This window comes from Trichosurus vulpecula, chromosome 1 (genome assembly GCF_011100635.1).
Source record: "Trichosurus vulpecula isolate mTriVul1 chromosome 1, mTriVul1.pri, whole genome shotgun sequence".
NCBI lineage: Eukaryota > Metazoa > Chordata > Mammalia > Diprotodontia > Phalangeridae > Trichosurus > Trichosurus vulpecula.
The window spans coordinates 81,844,650-81,863,975 of NC_050573.1; the positions used below are offsets into that span (position 1 = coordinate 81,844,650).

At 41.8% G+C, this 19,326-nt stretch overlaps 1 protein-coding gene across 2 annotated transcripts in view; it reads left to right on the forward strand.

The window, feature by feature from the left end:
- The window catches only part of MROH1 (maestro heat like repeat family member 1), a 182,063-nt gene that overhangs the window by 156,503 nt on the left and 6,234 nt on the right, over window positions 1–19,326 (forward strand). For both annotated transcript variants that reach the window (XM_036741524.1, XM_036741523.1), the window contains one exon: window positions 9,119–9,233. In XM_036741524.1, coding sequence (XP_036597419.1) covers window positions 9,119–9,233 — 115 coding nt within the window. The remainder of the gene's footprint in view (window positions 1–9,118; window positions 9,234–19,326) is intronic.

Below are 19,326 nucleotides of genomic sequence, written 5' to 3' on the forward strand. Positions count from 1 at the left end.
CCTAGAAGAAAGGTTTCTAATGGAGAAGGGAGGTTCTGGTGAGCTAAAGGGCCTAATCCATGACCTTAATCTGGTCAGTGTTTTTATTAATTATTCTGAAGACATGCTTATCAAATTTGTGGATGGTGCAAAGCTGTAAGGGATAGTTGGCATATTGAATGCCAGCTTCAAGAGACCTATAAGTAAAGGTCTCTTTAGACCAAAACAGTAAGCAGGACCTAATGAGATAAAACTTAATAGATGTAAATGTAAACTCTTATACTTGATTTTTAAAAAAACAAAAACAATTGTACATGCATGGGATTGGGGGAAGCAGGGTAGGCAATAGTTCATACAAAAAGGCCCTATAGCAAGTGCTCAAAGATAGGAACAAATTGTCCTCAAAAGAATTGCTAACTATTAACAAATTTATGAAAAAATGTTCCAAATCCCTAATAGTAAGTGAAATACAAATCAAAACAACCGTGAAATTTTACTTCATATCCAGCAAATGAGCAAATATGACAAAAGATGGGAATAGTCAGCGTGGGAGGGGTTATGAAAACATAGGCATATCAGTACATTGTTGTTGGAGCTATGAAAAGTTCAGCTATTTTGAAAAGCAGTTTAGAATAAAGTAGATAAAACATCCATACCTCTTGACTCAGATTTCACTATTAGCATATACCCCAAGGAGGTCATTGATAAAAGAAGAAATATCCCAAAATATTTATAGTAGTAAATTTTTTTTGAAGTAGCAAAGAAATGGAAACAAAGTAGATGTCCATCAATTTGGAAATAGCTAAATAAACTGTGGTGTATAAATGTAATTGAATATTATTGTACTATCAGAAACAACAAATGAATAATAAATACACAGAATCAGGAAAAGACTTACATGAACTGATGTAAACTGAAGGAAACCAAAGAAAATAATATATACAATGCTACAACAATATAAATAGAATTAACACAAAACAATATAAAATAACATTGTCAAATTGCAATGAACAGACTTGTTCCTAAAGCCCATAATAGTGAATAAACATTTATTAAATACCTACTATGTGCCAAGCACTGTACTAATCCTGGAAGAAGAGATACGAGAAGAGTCCTCTCCCCACTCCTTTGCAGAGGTAGCCGGGTCCACAGATGTGGAACATTATGTATATTTTCAGATTTTTTTTTCAATGTACTGATGGATTTTGAAGATTTTTTTTCTTATTTTGAAAAAAGTTCTTCTAAGGAACAAATCTCTGGAAGGGGTAAGGAGAAGGGACACAACAAATTCAGGTGATATAAAAACAAAAGATACCAATCAAAATTTATTTCGAAAAAAAAAAGGCCTGAGGGTTTTAGAGGGCTTGAGGTTAAATATGAGCCAATAGCATGGCGTGGCAGCCAAAAAAAAAAAAACAACCAAGGGCTATTTTGGGATTCATCAGTGGAGAAGTAATAGCTAGATATTTAGATTTTTAGTAAGAATGTTGACAAGCCAGAGAAAACACCCCGCAAAGCAACCAAGGTAGAAAGAAGACTGAAAAGCACATTATGCAGTATTTGTTAGCACTTTTTTATAGTAGCAAAGAACTGGAAACAAAGATGCCCATCAGTTGGAGAGGGGCTTAAAAAGCTGTGGTATAGGACATGGAGTGATGAATAGGGTGGTGGTAGAGAAGTAGGAGAAAACATGTATGAACTGATTGAAAGAGAAGCAGCAGAACCAGGGGAAAAAAAACATAGACACTACATCTACCACAGTGTAAATGGAAAGGACAGCCCCAACAAAACCATTGAAAATGAACCTTGTAAAATTATGGTGACCAAGCTTGGTTCCAGGAGTAGAGATGGAAGAGCTCTTCTTCCCTCCTTTCTTTGCCTAAGTAGACTTTGGGTATGGAACACTAGATATGTATAGTATCAGAGTTTTTCCACATATTTGTTAGTTTGGCTGAATTGCCTTTTTTCTTCCTTGATATAAGGGAAGAGGTAGGAATATATTAGAAAATATAGGTGACATAAAAACCAAAAAAAAATTAGTAAAAAAAAAAAATGTATTACTAAAAAAACACATCGTGGTTAAAGGTCGGTTGTTGGTTGAACGAATCAATCAAATCATTCCACCCTACTTAAAGTAGTTGATGAGGTATCCTGATACCTTAATGATGTAAGAACACGTCTTAATCGATCTCAGTCATAGGCTTTAGTTTCAATCAAGTAATCAGAGAGAGGCTTTGGACTAAGTGCGAGAAGTTCTTAGAAATGGAGTGATGTTGCCTAGAAATTATGTTCGAATTGATTGAGGAAATTTGGTAATACCCTAGGAACTGTCTATAAGATATAAAGCTAGTTGAGAACCTGGGTCATCCTAGAGATTAGAGTGGATGTAGCATTACAGTAAAGCCCCTAAGGAAAAACTGCTTGATGGATTGAGGAGAGGATGGGTGAAGGAGAGTCCATGGCTTTGGCCTCAGCCTAGGTCTCCTGTTCCCTCCCTCCCCCTTTGACCAGAGACTTCATGAGCTTTGAAGAGTCCGGAAGATTTGAGACTTTCCCTCTTCCCATTGGTGTCCTGGTGCCATTTTGGAATCAGCTGGTAGCAGTGTCTGCATTGTATTGCTAATAGGTATTATGCCTAAGGGAAACTTCTTGAACGTATCCCTAGGACAAAAAGGACTTCCTGCAACCCAGAGATATGAGTTACTTCTTTGCCACACATTATCTCCAAGCTTGAGCTCACTCTCCCTTAGACTGTATGTCTTTGTGGGAGAATGTGTCATAGACTTGGGGAAGAGGAAGCTGTTTTTATGAACTAGGTGGCACAATTGGATAGAATGCCAGGCCTGAACTCAGGAAGACCTACTTCCGGGGGTTGTTGTGAGGATCAAATGAGATAATATTTATAAAGTGTTTCGTTTAATGTCTGGCACACAGTAGGTACTTAAGAAATACTTGTTCTCTTTCCTTACTGTAATGAGTAAATGCCTCTCTCTAAGAGCTACTTAAATTCGACTGACTAAATTGGTTTTTAACTGATAATCTTGGTGGGAAGCATACCAGAATGGGGACTGGAGCCAACAGCACTAAAAAAAAAAAAAGACATTTTTCCATCTCCTCTGGGGTATTCCCTAGCACCCTAAGGAAGGGGACATAACCACAGTCTGGGGACCCAACTTGTTAGATCACATGTGAGTTGTGAGAGTGAGCCCTGAGTCTTGCCACACATGCAGTGATTGGTCCAAAGACAAGAAGATCTGAAGGAGCAAAGATGAATCCTGGCCTTTGTCAGGAAGTTGGAGGGTAGAAGAAAGTCATACAGAAGAGAAATGGAAAAAAAATTTCTGAACACTTGGAATTAAGAAATAAATTTGAGACTATCTGAAAGGTAGTGCTGGAATATTCTGAGGAGGAAGTAACTGCTTGTCCTTCAAAGAAAGATAATGTAGATCTACAGGTGCTACAAAGTATGAAGTCATCCAGTGAGGCTCAGAGAAAGAGAAGTGTAGTGATGGTTGTTGATGCCTCAATGGTAGATTCCAAGATAGCGGTTTGTCACATGATCATTACAGTATCAAGGTCTTCTGTCCTCTTATGATAGATACTCAGTATATGAAAAAGAGTCTCTGAATACTTATCAAGCAGGTAACTACTTCCCATTTCTGGTGATTATTAAATGCTGTCACTCAAAGGAACTGCTAAAGATTGCATTGACTTGGGCAGGAAATGAAGGCCTTACGATCACTGGTAGTATTTGCTTCACTTTGCTGAACAAAGACAAAGGGTCCATAAAAGGAAAGCATGTTAGGCAAGCGAGTCGTGTTTAAGATGATGGTGTCTGAGAAGGGCATTTGGATTTCTGGACCCCAGCATAAAATCAAGTAATGGTAAGCTCCTAATTAGATATGGTAAGAATATATTTATAAATCAAGTCAAAGGGGCTACTGCTACTAACTACTACTGTAGTAGCTGAGAGTACCTAGAGTGTCCCATGGGGAAGCATAGCACTAGACACCCAAAAACCCAGAGGAAACAAAATCCAAGAAAGCAGCCCATGCCAAAGCCACTGGTCTCAAATAGACAAATGTACAAAGTAAGGCTAACAAGCAAAATGAACTAGAGATCCTAACACAGAGGCAATTTGATCTCATAGATAATGAGATTTGGTAGGTTGAGACTTATGATTAGAATACGTCTAAGAAACAGGATAAATAAAAGGGGATAATTTAAAAAGGGGCTCTGTTTAGAAGATAGGCTTGTGGGAGGAAATCCAGAAACTAGAAGGAGAAAGCATAGTAAAGAGCATTTTGGTAAAGATGAGTGTAAGTAGAAATAGAAAAAGTACAATTTTATCAGTATATGCTATAGACCACCTGGACAAAAGTAGTAAAGCGCAGTTCAAGAAATAGGTTATAAGCATAGAATAGAGCTATAGTAGTGATAGGAAATTTCAATTATCCAAATGTCTCTAAAGTTCTCTTATCTTTATACAAATAACTCCAAGATCTATATATCCAGCCCCAATCTCACCTGGACTCCAGGTCCATATCTTCCACTCTCTTTTTAGACATCTCTAACTTGATGTCCCATTAGTATCACAAACTAAACATGTTTAACCCCACAAATTTACCAGTTCACTAACCAACTTAAGTTTTTAAAAGATAACATAGAAAAGGTAGATATATTCACCTGCTCAGAGAGTTTCCTCTTGCCTGTTGGATCAAATACAGATTCCTCAGTTTGACAATTAAAGCCCTTTGCAACATATTCCTAACCCGCCTTTCTAGGTCTCATATATTATTCCTATTCAGTCATTCTCAGGGCAAACCAAGCCAGCTTTTTTTGCTTTTCCTCAAGTGAAAACGATAAGCATTTTCAATATTTACAGAGGTAGCTAGGTGACACAATGGATAGAGCCCTGGACCTGGAGCTGGAAAGACCTAAATTCAGATCCCACCTTTAGACACTTACTAGCTGGATGAACCAGGCAAAGTTGCTTGACCTCTGTTTGCCTCAGTTTCCTCAACTGCAAAATGGGGGAAATAATAGCACCTTCTTTGCAGCATTATTGTGAGGATCAAATAAGATAATATTTGTAAAGCTCTTAGCACAGTGCCTGGCATACAGCACACACTTACTAAATGCTTATTAATGCCTCTCCCTTCGCCCATTCTTTACATATGTTTTATCTCTCGTCTTTGTGCAGACAGTCCTCCGTGCTTGGGATTTACTCTGTTCTCCCTTCTGCTTCTTGATCTCCTCAGCTACTAGCGACTCCCCTCACTTACTCTACAGTTTTTTTAATTGGCCCTATGATTTCATTAACATAGAGGACTCGGTGAGGAACTCACTTGATCAGAGTAGAACAATGCCTTCTCTACCGCTTGTCCTCTTAGAGAATTGCTTAGGCAATTAAAGGTTAAAAAATCTGCCCAAGGTCCCATAGCCATTATATATTTGAGCCAGGGCTTGAACTCTTCTTGCCTTAAGGCTAGCTCCCTCCACATTATACTTATATGTGTACTTGCCGTCATTCCCAACAGAATGAAATACTGTAAGGGCAAGCACTGTTTGATTTTTGCTTTTGTATCCTCGGTGCCTACCTGGCACACACAGCAGGTACTTAATAAATGCTTGTTAATTGACAGGTAATGGAGAATGAATATAAGAGTGTGAAATGATTCTGTGAGAATATTTTCAGGAGTGGCAAAGCATAGATGAGGTTAAGGGTGAGAACAAGGAGTAAAAGGAAGGGATAGGATCTCTGCTTGGTGTAAATGGGGTGATGATAGTGATGAATGAAAAGATAACTGCTTCCTTCTTACTTTACTTAATGATCCTTCAACTGACAGAACAGGACTGAACAAATATGGCTCATAAGGAGTTGGAGTTATACCTAAGATAAGTTAGGAACATAAGAGAACGTCTAGCTGCATTTATTCAACTCAAGTTCCCTGATATAAATAAACTACATTGTCAGGTACCAGAAGAACTGACAGATGATACGGAGTCTTCTTTAAAAGATCATAAAGAACAGGTCAAAACTAGTACTTGAGGACTAGAGAACACTAAAATGTATCATAAAGGGGAGGGGGTGCTTAGTAGACATACAGAAAAAAGACATAGTGAGCACACATGGCTTCATCAAGGACAGGTCATGCCAGTAACCTTATTTCTTCTTTTGATAGTGTTATTAAACTGGTAGATAAGGAAAATGCAAAATATCAAACATTTGGCTAAACTAAAAGTCTCTAATTCAATCTATGTGGAAAAAATGTGGGCTAGATACTAGTCAAATCAGATGGATTTACATCTGGTTGACTGGCCAAATCCACAGATTAGTCATTAATAATTTGATACCATCTTGGAAAGTAGTTTCCAGTCAAGTTCCCCAGGGATCTATGCTTTGCCCTGTTCTGCTTAACATCTTCATTAGGGACTTGGATAAATGCATAGATTATATCATTATCAAGTTTGCAGATAATGTAAAGCTGGGAGGGATAACTAATGCACTGAATGACAGATTCAGGATTCAGAAAGACCTTAACAAGTCAGAACGCTGGGCCAAATCAAATCAGATGAAATTTAATAGGGTAAATTCAAAGTCTTATACTTGTGAAGTCAATTTTTGAAATCAAGTACCACATGGAGGAAGTGTGGCTACACGGAATATCTCAAATAAATCTGGAGGTAAAGTTAGTGTAACCTGAGATTGCATTAAGAAAGGCAGTTTAGGAAAAAAAAAGAAAGACGGTATGGAGCCACATTTTAGAAAGGACACTGAGTTGGAGAACATCCAGAAGAAGGCATCAGAAAGGCTGAGCTCATGCCATATAAACATCAGTTAGAGGGGCTAGGGAAGCTTAGCCTGGACAAGAGGATTCTGGGCAGTGGGGGAGGTAGAAATGGCAGGGGCCTCAGCAGTGCTCCAGTCCAACCCCTGTCCACCCTGACAGATGGACACTCATTCATGTCTAATGACTTCAGATGAGAGAGAACCTGCCACTTTGCGAAGGAAGTGGGTTTTGCTTGTGAATAGTTGTGCTTGGTCAGGTTTTCCTGATGTCAATTCTAAATTGGTTTCTGCAGCTTCCACCTGTTGTTCCTGGTTCTCTCATGCCAAAGCAAACAAATCTGACAGCTGTTATATTGCCCCTCCCCTGAATCTTCTTTTCTCCAGGTTAAACACCCCCAGTTCATTTCACTAGTTCTCATGTGGCATCGACTCAAAGCCCCTGACATGTACCCCAGGTGTGGTACAGTACAGAAAAAGCACTGGTTCTAGAGTTGGAGGGTCTATGTTCAAATCCTGCCTCTAATGTTTATTACTTGTATGTCCTTGGGCCAAGTTAGTTAACCTCCCTGGACCTCAGTAAAACATGGGAATTAGACTCAGAGGTCTCTTCCAGCTCTAGATGCTATGATCTCACCATATTCATTGCCTTTGTCTAGATTCCATCCAGCTTATCAGTGTCCTCCTTAAAATAGAGAGCTAAGAACTCATCATGACACATTGGTATTATGATGATATGTGGTCTAACTAGGATAGATTATGACCTTCCTGGGAGTTAGGCCTCTCTTCATGCAGCCCAAGGTCACATTAGCTGTTTTGGCTGCCACATGATGCTGCTAGTTCATTGAATTTCAGTCCGCTAAAACCCCATGGTCTTTCTTAGGCAGATTTCTTTCTAACTGCCTTTCCCAGCCTGTGCTTAGGAAGTTGACATGACAGCTTTCTTCAGTTATTTAAAGACTTGTCACTGTGGAAGAGAGATTAGAATTGTCCACTTTGGCTCCCCAGGCAGCACTAGGAATAAGGAGTGGAAGATGCTAGAAGGTAAATTCAGACTTGATGTAAGGGGAAACTTAATACCTATCAGAACTTTGAAAAAAAAATGAAATGGGATACCCCAGGAGGTCATGTTCCTTATTCAGTGTCTTCAAGTAGGAACAGATAGCCACCTATTGAATATATTATAGAGGGGCTTATTGTTCCCCGAGCTCCCTTCCAATTCTGAAATACTTTGATGCTGTAAACAGGATCTGTTTAGTTTGGAAAGGTGAAGGACATGATGGCTACATTTATTTGTAGGGCTGCCACCATCTCTCTTGTCATTTATATTAATTGTTCTTATTTTTACCCAGGTTAATCAGGACCACAAACATCAGGCAGAAACTAGAGGGGGAGAGAGACAGAGATAGAGAAGAAGAGAGAGGAGGGGAGAGAAAGAAGGAGAGAGAGAGAATGAGAGACAGAGGGAAAGAGAAGAAGGGAGGGAAGGAGGTAGAAGAAAGAGAAAGAGAGAGAGAGAAGAAAGGGAGAAAGAGAGTATTGTAGCTCAGCATAAGGAGAAATCACAAAATGCTCTCCCAAAGTGAACTGTGCGCTCCCTATCATTCAAGGTTTTCAAGCAAAGGTTAGATGGCCACTTGTCAGGAATATTGTAAAGGGGATGCTTGTTTAAGTATGTACTGATCCAGACACCCTCTAGTTTTCCTTCCAACTCTGAGATTTTAAGATTCTGTGACCCTGCTCTCTAGAGGAATCTGAACTCAGCTCAATCACTGAGAAAGCCAGGACATCCTAGCTCTTCGATCTCCACTGCTCTCTCTCCTTAAGGTCTGGGGCTGGCATGAACACACCCTTGTAGGGTGCGAGAAAATCCTCCAGTCGTCAGGGAGTTTAAAGCTGAGCCTGCTCCTCCTACCTCAAGGTTTTGCCATTCTCTCTGATGATCCCTGTGATTCATAACTTGCTGCCCACTCTTGGTGATAGCCTGAAGTACAATTACCCACAGTTTGGCATTAATTGCTCCTCTTTGCCTACCTAAAGTGTTTTCTTCCTAGGGAGGCCCCAGGACTTATGTTAGAGATGAAAGTGTTCTTGTGGGTAGAGCATGGGGATGATAAATCTAGCCTTATAGACATATTACCTTTGGGCTGTAGGTGTCCCAACCCGGGAGGAGAGTAAGAGCAAGGAAATCTCCTCAGGGCAAAGCCAGCCACACCCCAGAACCCTAGCATCCAGAGGATGAGTCAGGAAGATCCCAGAGCAGGGCCAGACATTATGGTGGTAGTTGTCTCCATCTGCCTTCCTGCCTGTCTACGCAGGCATTCATGTGCCTGGCATCTATCTCTGCAGAGCCATGGCCAAGCATTCAGGTCCCAAGCTTCCGCTGATTGTGAAGACGCTCATCCCTGTGCTCAGCAGCGTGTACGAGATCCAGAGGATCACCACCACCGCCTACTTTGCAGAGGTGAGGATGCGGCCGCCTTCCCACCTCCACTCACTGGCTCTGGCCATTCCACAGCCTCATTTTCCTTTCATGCTCTGTGGAGGCCTTTAGCTGGCCAGTGGGCCCTGGCACCAAGGGACGGTGTGTGGCTCCTGGTATTTTTGGTCTTCACCTGAACACCTGCTTACATTTCCTCTATTAGGGGAGTTTTCAGAAAACCACAACGAGCAGCGACTGTGTGATCCTTTGTACTTGTACCCCCAGTGCCCACTTATCGATTGATTGATTGACGGTAAAATTAAAAAAACATTACTCCCCTTGCTGAAAAGGGAGGAAGGGCTTCTCCTCCTTCTTTTAGAACTTGGAATAGCTGAAGAATTTATAGGGGCAGTGTTTGGCTTGTATCAGTCATCGCATGCAAATCTGAGATTTGAGTGGAAAAAGTTTCCTTAGATTCATTGCTCCTGACAGAGCCACCTTGAGCTGGGGCTGCCACCACAAACATGATGGGAATTCAGACCAGACCTGGAACCTTCCCTTGGTATTCCTGGATTCCCTAAGAGTTCATCCTTTCAACCTCATGCAGGCTGACTGAATGAAGGTCATGTTCCTTCACTCGTTGTCCCTGTTCTTCCCACTGGGTGAGTTGAGCTTTGCCCAGAATCGCAGAACAAGGACCCAGGATGGAGCAAGGTAAAGAGAACTGGCTTTTGTTGTGCTAGGTGAAGCACTTAACTTCTCCTTTGCTTTCTGTAGTGTGTGCTGGGATTAAAGCCAGAACCTAGAGGGTAGAGCCTAGTCTAGGATTGCCTTGGATAGACCAGGTTAAACCTGTGTTGAGGCTCATAAGCTCTAGAAGTTAAGATGCTCCTCCCAGCAATCCTTTGAGCCCCATGGAGTATCCCTTTGTTATTGGTACCCTGGAAGGATCCCTGTGGCCTCTTGCCTGCTGGTAGGTTCTCTGTGTGTGTGGGTAAGAGTTCTTACTGATGTCCTTTGTTGGAGAATGGCCAATTTGGCTTCTATCTGCCAATTTCCTACTATATTCAACTGTGGAAAGGAGAGGAGAGGGGAGGGAGGTAGGGTAAGGTGTGTGCCTCAGAGGATTTGCAAAAAGTTAAATTTAGATTAGATATAAAGAAAAGCTTCCTAATAATTAAGAGTTATGCAAAAATAGAGTGGACTGCCTCAAGAAGCAGTGGGTTCCCTCTCCCTTGGGATCGTCAGGCAAAGACTGGGTAGTTTCTTATGGGGAGGATATAGAGAGGATTCTTATGTACATGTTAAGCTAGGTGGCCCTAGGGCCTTCCAACTCTGAGATTCTATGATTCAGAAGCTTAAATACTATTGGTGAATTCCATTCCTCCTTAAGGCCTTAATGGAGAAGGATTTCTGTCAGTCCATCTCCTAGCTCACTCTAAGCATGGCAGTCTCCTGAGCTAGCCAACACTCCTTTTCCCCTGCCTGACGTACCACCTTCAAGAATGGAGTGACTCAAAGCCTCTTCCCCTTCCATCTACTCCCCTCCCCTTTGCACTCCTCACTGGGAGGGAGGATAGGCAGTGCCTGCCTTCGACCTGTAAGCAGATCCTTAACACTCTTAAGATCAGGGCCAGCAATACATAACAAGCCCTCCCTCTCTTCTCCTTATAAACCACCTTTTAAATTTCTCCATCGCTGCTGTTGCTGCCACTGCTCAGCCTCAGCCCTGTTTTTGTTTAGTGTTTGGCTGAGGTGGAAGGGAGAAAGGGAGGGAATTGGGGAAGGCCTGCTATTGGCAGGGACCCAGAATCCAGCTCTGGCTGAGAGTGAGGGTGGCTGGCTCCCACTGCATCCTTGAAGGGTTTAAAATAGCCCTTTGGCTTTTACCAGAGTGATTGGGGGAAGGAAGCCGCTTCCTGCCTCTTTCCCTCTGAATGGCTGATGAGGTGAGAGTGTGAGTGATTTTTTCAATTATGGTCCCTTCCCTTTTCATTGCAATGGAGAGAGGCTGGATAGTGAGGTGGGGTTGGGGGCAGGGTAATGTCTGGATCTGAGGCCAGAGAGTTCATCACCTCAGGGAACTGTAGGTCATTGTCCCTAATGCAAGTTCACGTGGCCTGGGTTCCATTGTCCCTTATGTTCCACTTAGCTCTGCTGGATCCTGGAAACATTGAGAGTCCAGATGTATGAGGCTTCTTCACAGATGCATGAGGGGTCCTGAAGTTATATTTGAATTGGCCTTGATATCTTCCTCAATCTGGCCCGCCCAGCCTGGGGACACTAGAAGGAACTTACTATGATTTCTGTTGGTGATGGACAATGGTACAGTTATCTGGAATTATAGGCAGTAGCTGGAAGAAGGAGAGGGAGATAAGAGTAAGATAATTTGAAGAACCAAAGAGAGGGAGGACTTGTTATGTATTGCTGGTCCTGATAAAATAGTTTGAAGTTGGAAAACTGCACAGTGAAGTAAGAAAGGAGGCAGCCCTGGTGTGGTATACTCTTTGAAGATGGTTCGAGCCCATGGTGGGGCTAAGGCTGAGGCTGTGTGAGGTAACCAGTATTTAAGTCTGTCTCGTTGCATTGGGTGGCCAGGGGAGTTCCCACAGTTCCCTGGCCTCCTTGGATAGTTGCTAAATCAGTCTTTCATTTGACTTTTCCTATGGACCTAGCCATGGGCTCAGCCGTAGCAGTACTGTTAAAGGTAGAAAGGAGGAATAGACATTGTCCTTTTTCTCAGAAAACTTCCAATCTGGCTGGAACATCTTTGTTCCAAGGACATACTCGAAACATTCTTAAATAATTATACAGGACATGTAATATATGACTAAGTGCTCAACTATAAAAGGGTGGAGGAGAGGAGTCGAGCATCATGGACTGGAGCAAGTAAGGAGAGCCTTCTGGTGGAGGAGGTCTTGAGCTGTGCCATGGATGATGGATAGGACTTGAATAAGTGGAAGAAGAGCAGGGAGGGCATTCAAAGATAGGGAAAACACCCAAAGGGGCTAACCAGGAACCTGGGGTTATTGATGCAATCTAACAAAGCAGAGGATGAGAGGTTGGGCAGCTTTGAATATATGAGGCATGAGCTACTGAGAATTTCGTTGGTAGTGTTATTACCCAGCTTAGTCTCTGGGTACCTGCTCCTTAATCGCACACTTGAAGGGCCATGCTAAGGAGAACCTGCTTTCTCTCCGACCCAGGCTTCTCAGACCTAAAAATAGATGCATATGGCAGACACCAGCCTGAGCTCACCTGTCTGTACATCCCAGGGCTAAGGAATGTTTGCTAGGGAGACAGACATACTGGATTTGGGGTTGAGGGGCCATGATCACCCCATCTGTTCCAGTATTACCAGCACTTTGTGAAGATCTGGACTTTCACCTCAGAGCGTTATGAGTATTGAGCTGTACTGATTCCCACAGAGAAGAGTATATGTAAATTCATCATTGAAGTTCTGGTGAAAATTCTGATGAGGAAGGAAAGGGAAGTGGATGCGGATACATAGGGAGCTCCTGGAAACCAGAAAGTATGGCTGAAGTTTATGACATCTTGCTAAAAAACAAAACAAAAACCTTAAGGATACAGTCTCTTGTCTTTTGAAGCTAAGTGATTCAGAAGAGGCAGATTTGGGAAGTGACCAGCCAGCTAAGAATTGTATCTCAAAGTGGCCTTTGTATTTCTTAACCACAGCTTAGAAATAAAGCAATGACAGACTGTTGGCTGGTGAACGAATAAAATTTCAAGGGATGATTAAAATATATATCTTCATAGAGTATTACAGATCTACATACTTTGTAGTGAAAAAGGATAGGGAAGGGGAAAACGGCCTGTATAGATATGCTAAGCCTGGCATAGAACAGGTGCAATATAAGAAGAAGAAAAGATTACCAATTCACAAGAGATAAAATATAAAGAGAGATCAAGAGATTAAAAAAAACTGGCCTCAGATGGCTATAAACAAATGTAGAAATCATGGAAGGTAAGAAAGAGTTAGAGATACTGATTCAAAAAGGCAAATTTGGCCTCAGACATCACTGTGAATTGGTAGGGTGGGACTCGTGAGTGTAATGGCTCTAGAAAGGATATACTTTAATCGAAAGGAACAGGGTAGATTAACTGGGCAGTGGAGTGGTATTACAATTGTTAATATGAGCCCTGAGACCTAGAAACTGAAGGGAGTGGGAAAGAAATCAATCAACAAACATTGATTAAAGGCTTGATGTACCAGCCCCTGAGCTAAGGGATTGGAATACAAAGGCAAAAGTGAAACAGTTCCCTGTCCTCAAGGTGCTTATATTCTAATGGAGAGAGACAACCTGTATAGTATACATATACAATGGTGTACAAATTAACTAAAACAAAGTAAAATAATTAAATCTGTTTACTTATTAACTTGAAAAGAAAATGTGGTATAATGGAGTGAGAACAGGCTTTGGGGTCGGTTCATTTTACCTTCTTTGAGCCTATCATGTGTTTAGTCATTGTTTGCTTGTTCCTAGATCGGAAGGGCAGTTTCCTCTTTGCTCCTCCAGTTTGTTTATGATGTAATTTTTATATCTAGGTCATATATCTACTTGGAGCTTATCTCAATATATGGGGTGATGTGTCGGTCTAAATCTAATGCCTGCTAGATTGCTATCCAGTTTTCTCAGCAGTTCTTGTCAAATAGTAAGTCCTTCCCCCAGTAACTGGGATCTTTAGGTTTAATCACACACAATGCTACTGTGTTTATTCACTTCTGTATGTTATAGACCTAGTCACTTGTTCCACTGATTGACCTCTTTCTTCTTAAGTCAGTACCAGATTGTTTTAATGATTAGAGCTTGAGATCTACTACTGAGAGACACCCTTCCTTCTTACTTTTTTTCATAATTATATTTGAGATTCTTGACCTTTTATTCCTCCAGATGAATTTTGTTACTCTTTTTTTTCTAGCCCTATAAAATAATCTTGTGAGTTTGGCAAGGCACTGAAAAATTAATTTAAGTAGTTTATTGTTATTATTATATTGGTTCCACCTATCCATGAGCAGTTAATGTTTCTCCAGCTATTTAGGTCTGTCTGTATTTCTGCAAAGAGTATTTTATAATTAAATTCATATAGTTGCTGGGTGTAGATACAGTCCCAAGTATTTCATAAACTTCTGAATGGAATGTCTTCTAGCCCTGCTTCTTAGCTTTCATTGGTTATATGCAAGAATGCTGATGATTTGTGTTGATTTATATTATATTCTACAACTTTGAAGAAGTTATTCATTATTTCAGTTAATTTTTAGTTGACTCTAGGGTTCTCTAAGTATACCATCACTTCATCTTCAAAAAACAACAAAAATTTTGTTTTTTATTTACCTATGCTTATTATCTCAATTTCTTTTTCTTGTATTATTACTATAGCTAGCACTTCTAATACTCTGTTAAGTAGTAGTAGTAATAATGGTCATCCTTGCTTACATCTGACCTTATTGGAAAGGTCTCTACTTTTTTCTCCAGTTTATGTAATATTTTCTCTTGGATTTAGATAAATTCTACTTACTATATTAAGGAAAGGTTAATTTGTTTGCTCAAAGGAAGGAGGTGGTAGTGAAAAGGACAGATTATTTTTTTAATTACATATTAGTTAAAAATAAAAAACAATTAAAAAAGAAATGGCCATTGTTTGCACATGGCAGCCAGAAGAAGGGCTTCTCCAGGTGAGCTGAAGCCTGAGCATAAATAACCAAACAGTAAATCTGGTGGGCATTTTAACCTAGGAGACAACCTCGTGGGTTCAAGAGTGCAGTAACTCCTAGATCCGTTAATGCTGACTGCTCTGTGGGAGTTCCTCTCTACGACTTTTACCTGCCCTCCAGAGCTGTTGTGGGCCTCCAAAAAGATAACTTAGGTAAATTGCTTTGTGGACCTTAAAGCACACTATATAAATATCGTAGAATCATAGATCTGGAGCTGGAAGAGACCTCAGGGGTAACCTGGTCCAACCCCTTCCTTTTACAGATGGAGGTGCAGAGATCAGATGGGACCTGCCCTGGGTCACCGGGTGAAGGTCTGAGCACCAGTCCCACCACTCCCTGCTCAGTGCTACAGTCTCAGCACTTTCTACCTCCATTCTGCCTCCTTCAGGAATTCTTGGGATCATCACTGTCTTTTTGTGCTTCAAGAAAATGTATTTCAGAGAGGTCAAATAATACATAGCTATGATCTCATGGTCTGACTTTCTAAAACAGAAATCAGCTGATGAGGAAAGGGAAACTTTCTTTTAAAAATCAGTTAGTTGGGGCAGCTAGGTGGTGCAGTGGACAGAGTGCTGGCCCTGCAGTCAGGAGGACCTGAGTTCAAATCCAGCCTCAGACACTTACCTAGCTATATGACCCTGAGCAAGTCGTTTAACCCCAATTGCTTCAAAAAAAAAAGATAAAAATCACTATGTTCCAGGCACTGTGGTTATGAGGGGTGGGGGTAAGATTATAGTTATGCTTTCTGTTTTTGTCATTGGTTCTCTGGGACCAAAATTAGTCATTGTCATTAATCTGCTTGTCTGCCTTTTAATATAGTTTTAATTTACATCATTATAATTTTTATATTTTATTCTCTTGGCTCTGCTTTCTTCAATTTGTATCAGTTCATATACATCTCCCCATGTTTCCCTGAGTTCTTATTCATTATTTTTATGGCATAATGATTTTCCATTACATTAGTCAGTCAACTAGAATTTATTAAGTGCTCACCATACCATGTGTCATGCTAAGTGTTGGGGACACAAAGAAAGGCCCAAAAAGTCCAGTTCCTTTTGTCAAGGAGCTCACAGTGCAGTGGCCATGCAAATACAAGATATATTCAAGGGAAATGGGACATAATCCTAGAGGCAAGGCAACCAAAGTTAAGGAGAACTAGGGAGAGGCTTCTTGCAGAAAGTGGGACTTTGGCTAAGATGTGAAGAAAGCAAAGGAAGCCCGGGGTGGGGGATGAGGTGAAGATTGTTCCAGAGAACACACTCAGGGCTGAGAAGTGCCATGTTGTATGGGGGGAAACACAAGGAGGTCAGTGTCACGGGGAGGGGGGGCAAGTAAAGTAGAGGAGAGAGAATGAGGTTTAAGAAGACTGGAAAGATTATGAAAGCCAAACAGAGGGTTTTATATTTGATCCTGGAAGTGATAGAGGGAGCCACTGGAGTTTATTGAAGAGTGAGGTAAGAGGGTTAGACCTGTGTTTTAGGAAAATCATTATGACAACTGAGAGTTGCATGGATTGGAATGGGAAGAGATTTGAGGGATGAGGACCTGTTCCAGGGAGGTGACAGTGTCTGAGGAGTGAAAGGGGCATATTCAAGAGATGTTACAAAGGTAGAATTGACAGGACATGACCATGGAGTGGATATGAAGTTGAGAAAGAGTGAGGAGTCAAGAATGCTACCTTGCTATTGAGCCAGGATTACTGGGAGGCTGCTAGTGCTTTCAACAGTAAAAAGAAAGATGGGGAGAGGGGAAAGATAATGAGTTCTGTTTTGGACCTGTCAAGTTTAAGATAGATGTCTGCAAGACGTCCAGTTTGTGATGTCTAAAGAACAGTTGTAAGTGCAAGATTGGCAATTGGGAGAAAGTTTAAGGCTGGACAAGCCCATCTGGGAGTCCTGTGCAGAGATGATAATTGAAAACATAGGCGCTGATGAGATCAACAAGTGAAATAGTATAGAGGGATTAGAGAAGAGGGCCCAGGACAGAGCCTTGGGGGGACCCCCTGTTAGCAGATATGACCTGCTCGAAGATCTAACAAAGGAGAGAGAGAAGATGCAGTCAGGCAGGCAGGAGGAGCCTCAGGAGAGAGAAGTATCACAGAAACCTAAATAGAAGATTAAGGAATTATGTTCAGAGGAAATGGGGAACAGTGTCATAGGTTTCAAAGCGGTCAAGAAATATAAGTTCTGAGGAAAGACCATTAAATTTGGCAATTGAGAGAGATCATTAGTAACTTTGGAGAGAGCAGTTTCAGTCCAATGAAGAAGTCTGAAGCCAGGCTAGAGGAGAAAGGAAACAGAGGCATGGCAGACAAGGTCAGGCTCCCTCCTTCCCTCCAGGCACTTTGGAACCATGGGGTCAAGAGCCAGACTGCAAATAAAGGAAGAGGAAAAGAAGAGGCGGCTTTTATTATAAGACTTTAGCCACAAAAGGAAGTGAGTTCTAGGAATGTAACTAGTAAGGTTGGATGGATCAGTGAGAGGTTTTAAGGATGGGTATGTTTGTAGGCAGTAGAGAAACAACAGGAGAGTGAGTATGATAGAGGATACCATCTTTTGGAGAAGATGGGGTAGAATGGGACAACTTGTATGTGTAGAGAGGTTTACCTTGGCAAGGAAAAGGGCCACCTCATTGTGTGAGACGGGTGAAGGAGGAGAGAGTAGCAAAGGGCATCTGAGGGATGTGAGATGAGGAACACGGGCAAAGAGGGACCTCTCTGAGGATGACTGGAGTATTTTCAGTGAAATATGAGCCAGGCTTCTTAGTTCAGAAGGGATGGGGGGTGGGGGCAGGAGAGCCCTGGGAGGTTTGAGGAAGGCGGAAAAGTTTAGAAAAGCCACCAAGGAAAGTAAGATAGGAGATAGATTAGGGAAGTGTAGAATGATTGGGCAGCTAGGTGGTGTAGTGGATAGAGGGCAAGCCCTGGGGTCAGGAGGCCCTGAATTCAGATCTGGCCTCAGCAAATCATTTAACCCTGGCTGCTTCAGTTTCTTCAACTGTCAAATGAGCTGGAGAAGGAAATAGCAAACCACTTCAATATCTTTGCCAAGAAAACCCCAAATGGGGTCACGAAGAGGTGGATGGGACTGAAACAACTCAACAATAAGAACTGCCTTGCCATAGTGGGGAGCCTAGTTAGACATAAGCTTGCAGTAGACCTAGCCAGTAGTTTCATGCATTTCTCTAGCCGTGTTCAGCGATGTGTGCCTATGAGTTAAGGCAGAGGGTGGCTGGGGCAGTACAAGATCCTTTGCTAGGATAAAGGGGCAAGGCATTGGAGAGAAGAGGGTGGTGTAGTTTTGAACTGGGTCACCAGGGGGTCAAGATGCGGAAGGGAAGAGGTGGAGGGACTGGAAGGAGGAAGAACATGGTTTGGAGTAGCAAGGCAGAGGGAGAGGTGGAATGACCACAGATTATGATCCGAGGAAGGAATTTCAGAGTTCATAAACACGGCCATGGAACACTTGTGGGGGATGGCAAGATCAAGGGTACATTCATATATCCTGCTAACTGATGCATTCCAATGCCTGGAGCATCATCTGCTCAAAACCATGGCTTACAACTAAGTCCCTATTTTTGTCTCATTCTCCCCCCAGCCAGCCAGAATTAATCACACAACTCGATGCTAATGCAATATGACACTTAAAGTAGAATGAAAGTAAATAGAAAAGGAAATTTTAAAAGCAACAAATACCATCACCTGCTTTCCTAAACTGCCTCCTCCTACAGCTCAGTTTCTGGAGAATATAGCTCTCACTTGCCTCTGTTTCCAATGCTGGTTTCTCTACATTGCAATTTGGATGCCAGGATTAGAACTCACAGCAGTAACGCTGAATGCACTAGATTCTAGGCACAGGAATCAGATAGTTGGTCCCTGAGACTCCTAGATGCATCATCACACTTTCATGGCATAGTGCCAGACTGGACAGGATTGCTGCTTGTGGTGAGGGCTATGAAGATAACAGAGAAGGCAGAGCTGTTTAATTTGTGTTTTGTTTCTGTCTTCTCTGCCAAGGAGAATGACTTTTGTACAAGAACAGAACAAAAATGGCTCACAAGAAGTCGACACACAAGATTAAGAAGTAGTGAGAGCACCTAGCTGCCCTTGTTAAATTCCAGTCGCTTGATACAGATATACTACGTCCTTGAGTCTGAAAGAACTGTCTGACGTGACTGCTTTCAGTGAGAGTTTGAGAGATCACGGAGAATAGAAAGACCTACAGGACTAGACCCAAGAAAAGGGCAGGTACCTGGAAGACAGCATTCTGCCAGCTGTGGGCCAGTGAGCTTGACTTGGATTCCTGGGGAAATTCTAGGAGGAACCACTGAAGAAATGGCTAGGGAATATGCAGAAAAGGAAGCAGTGATTCCTAAGGGGAGCCGGGGGGGGGGGGGCATGAC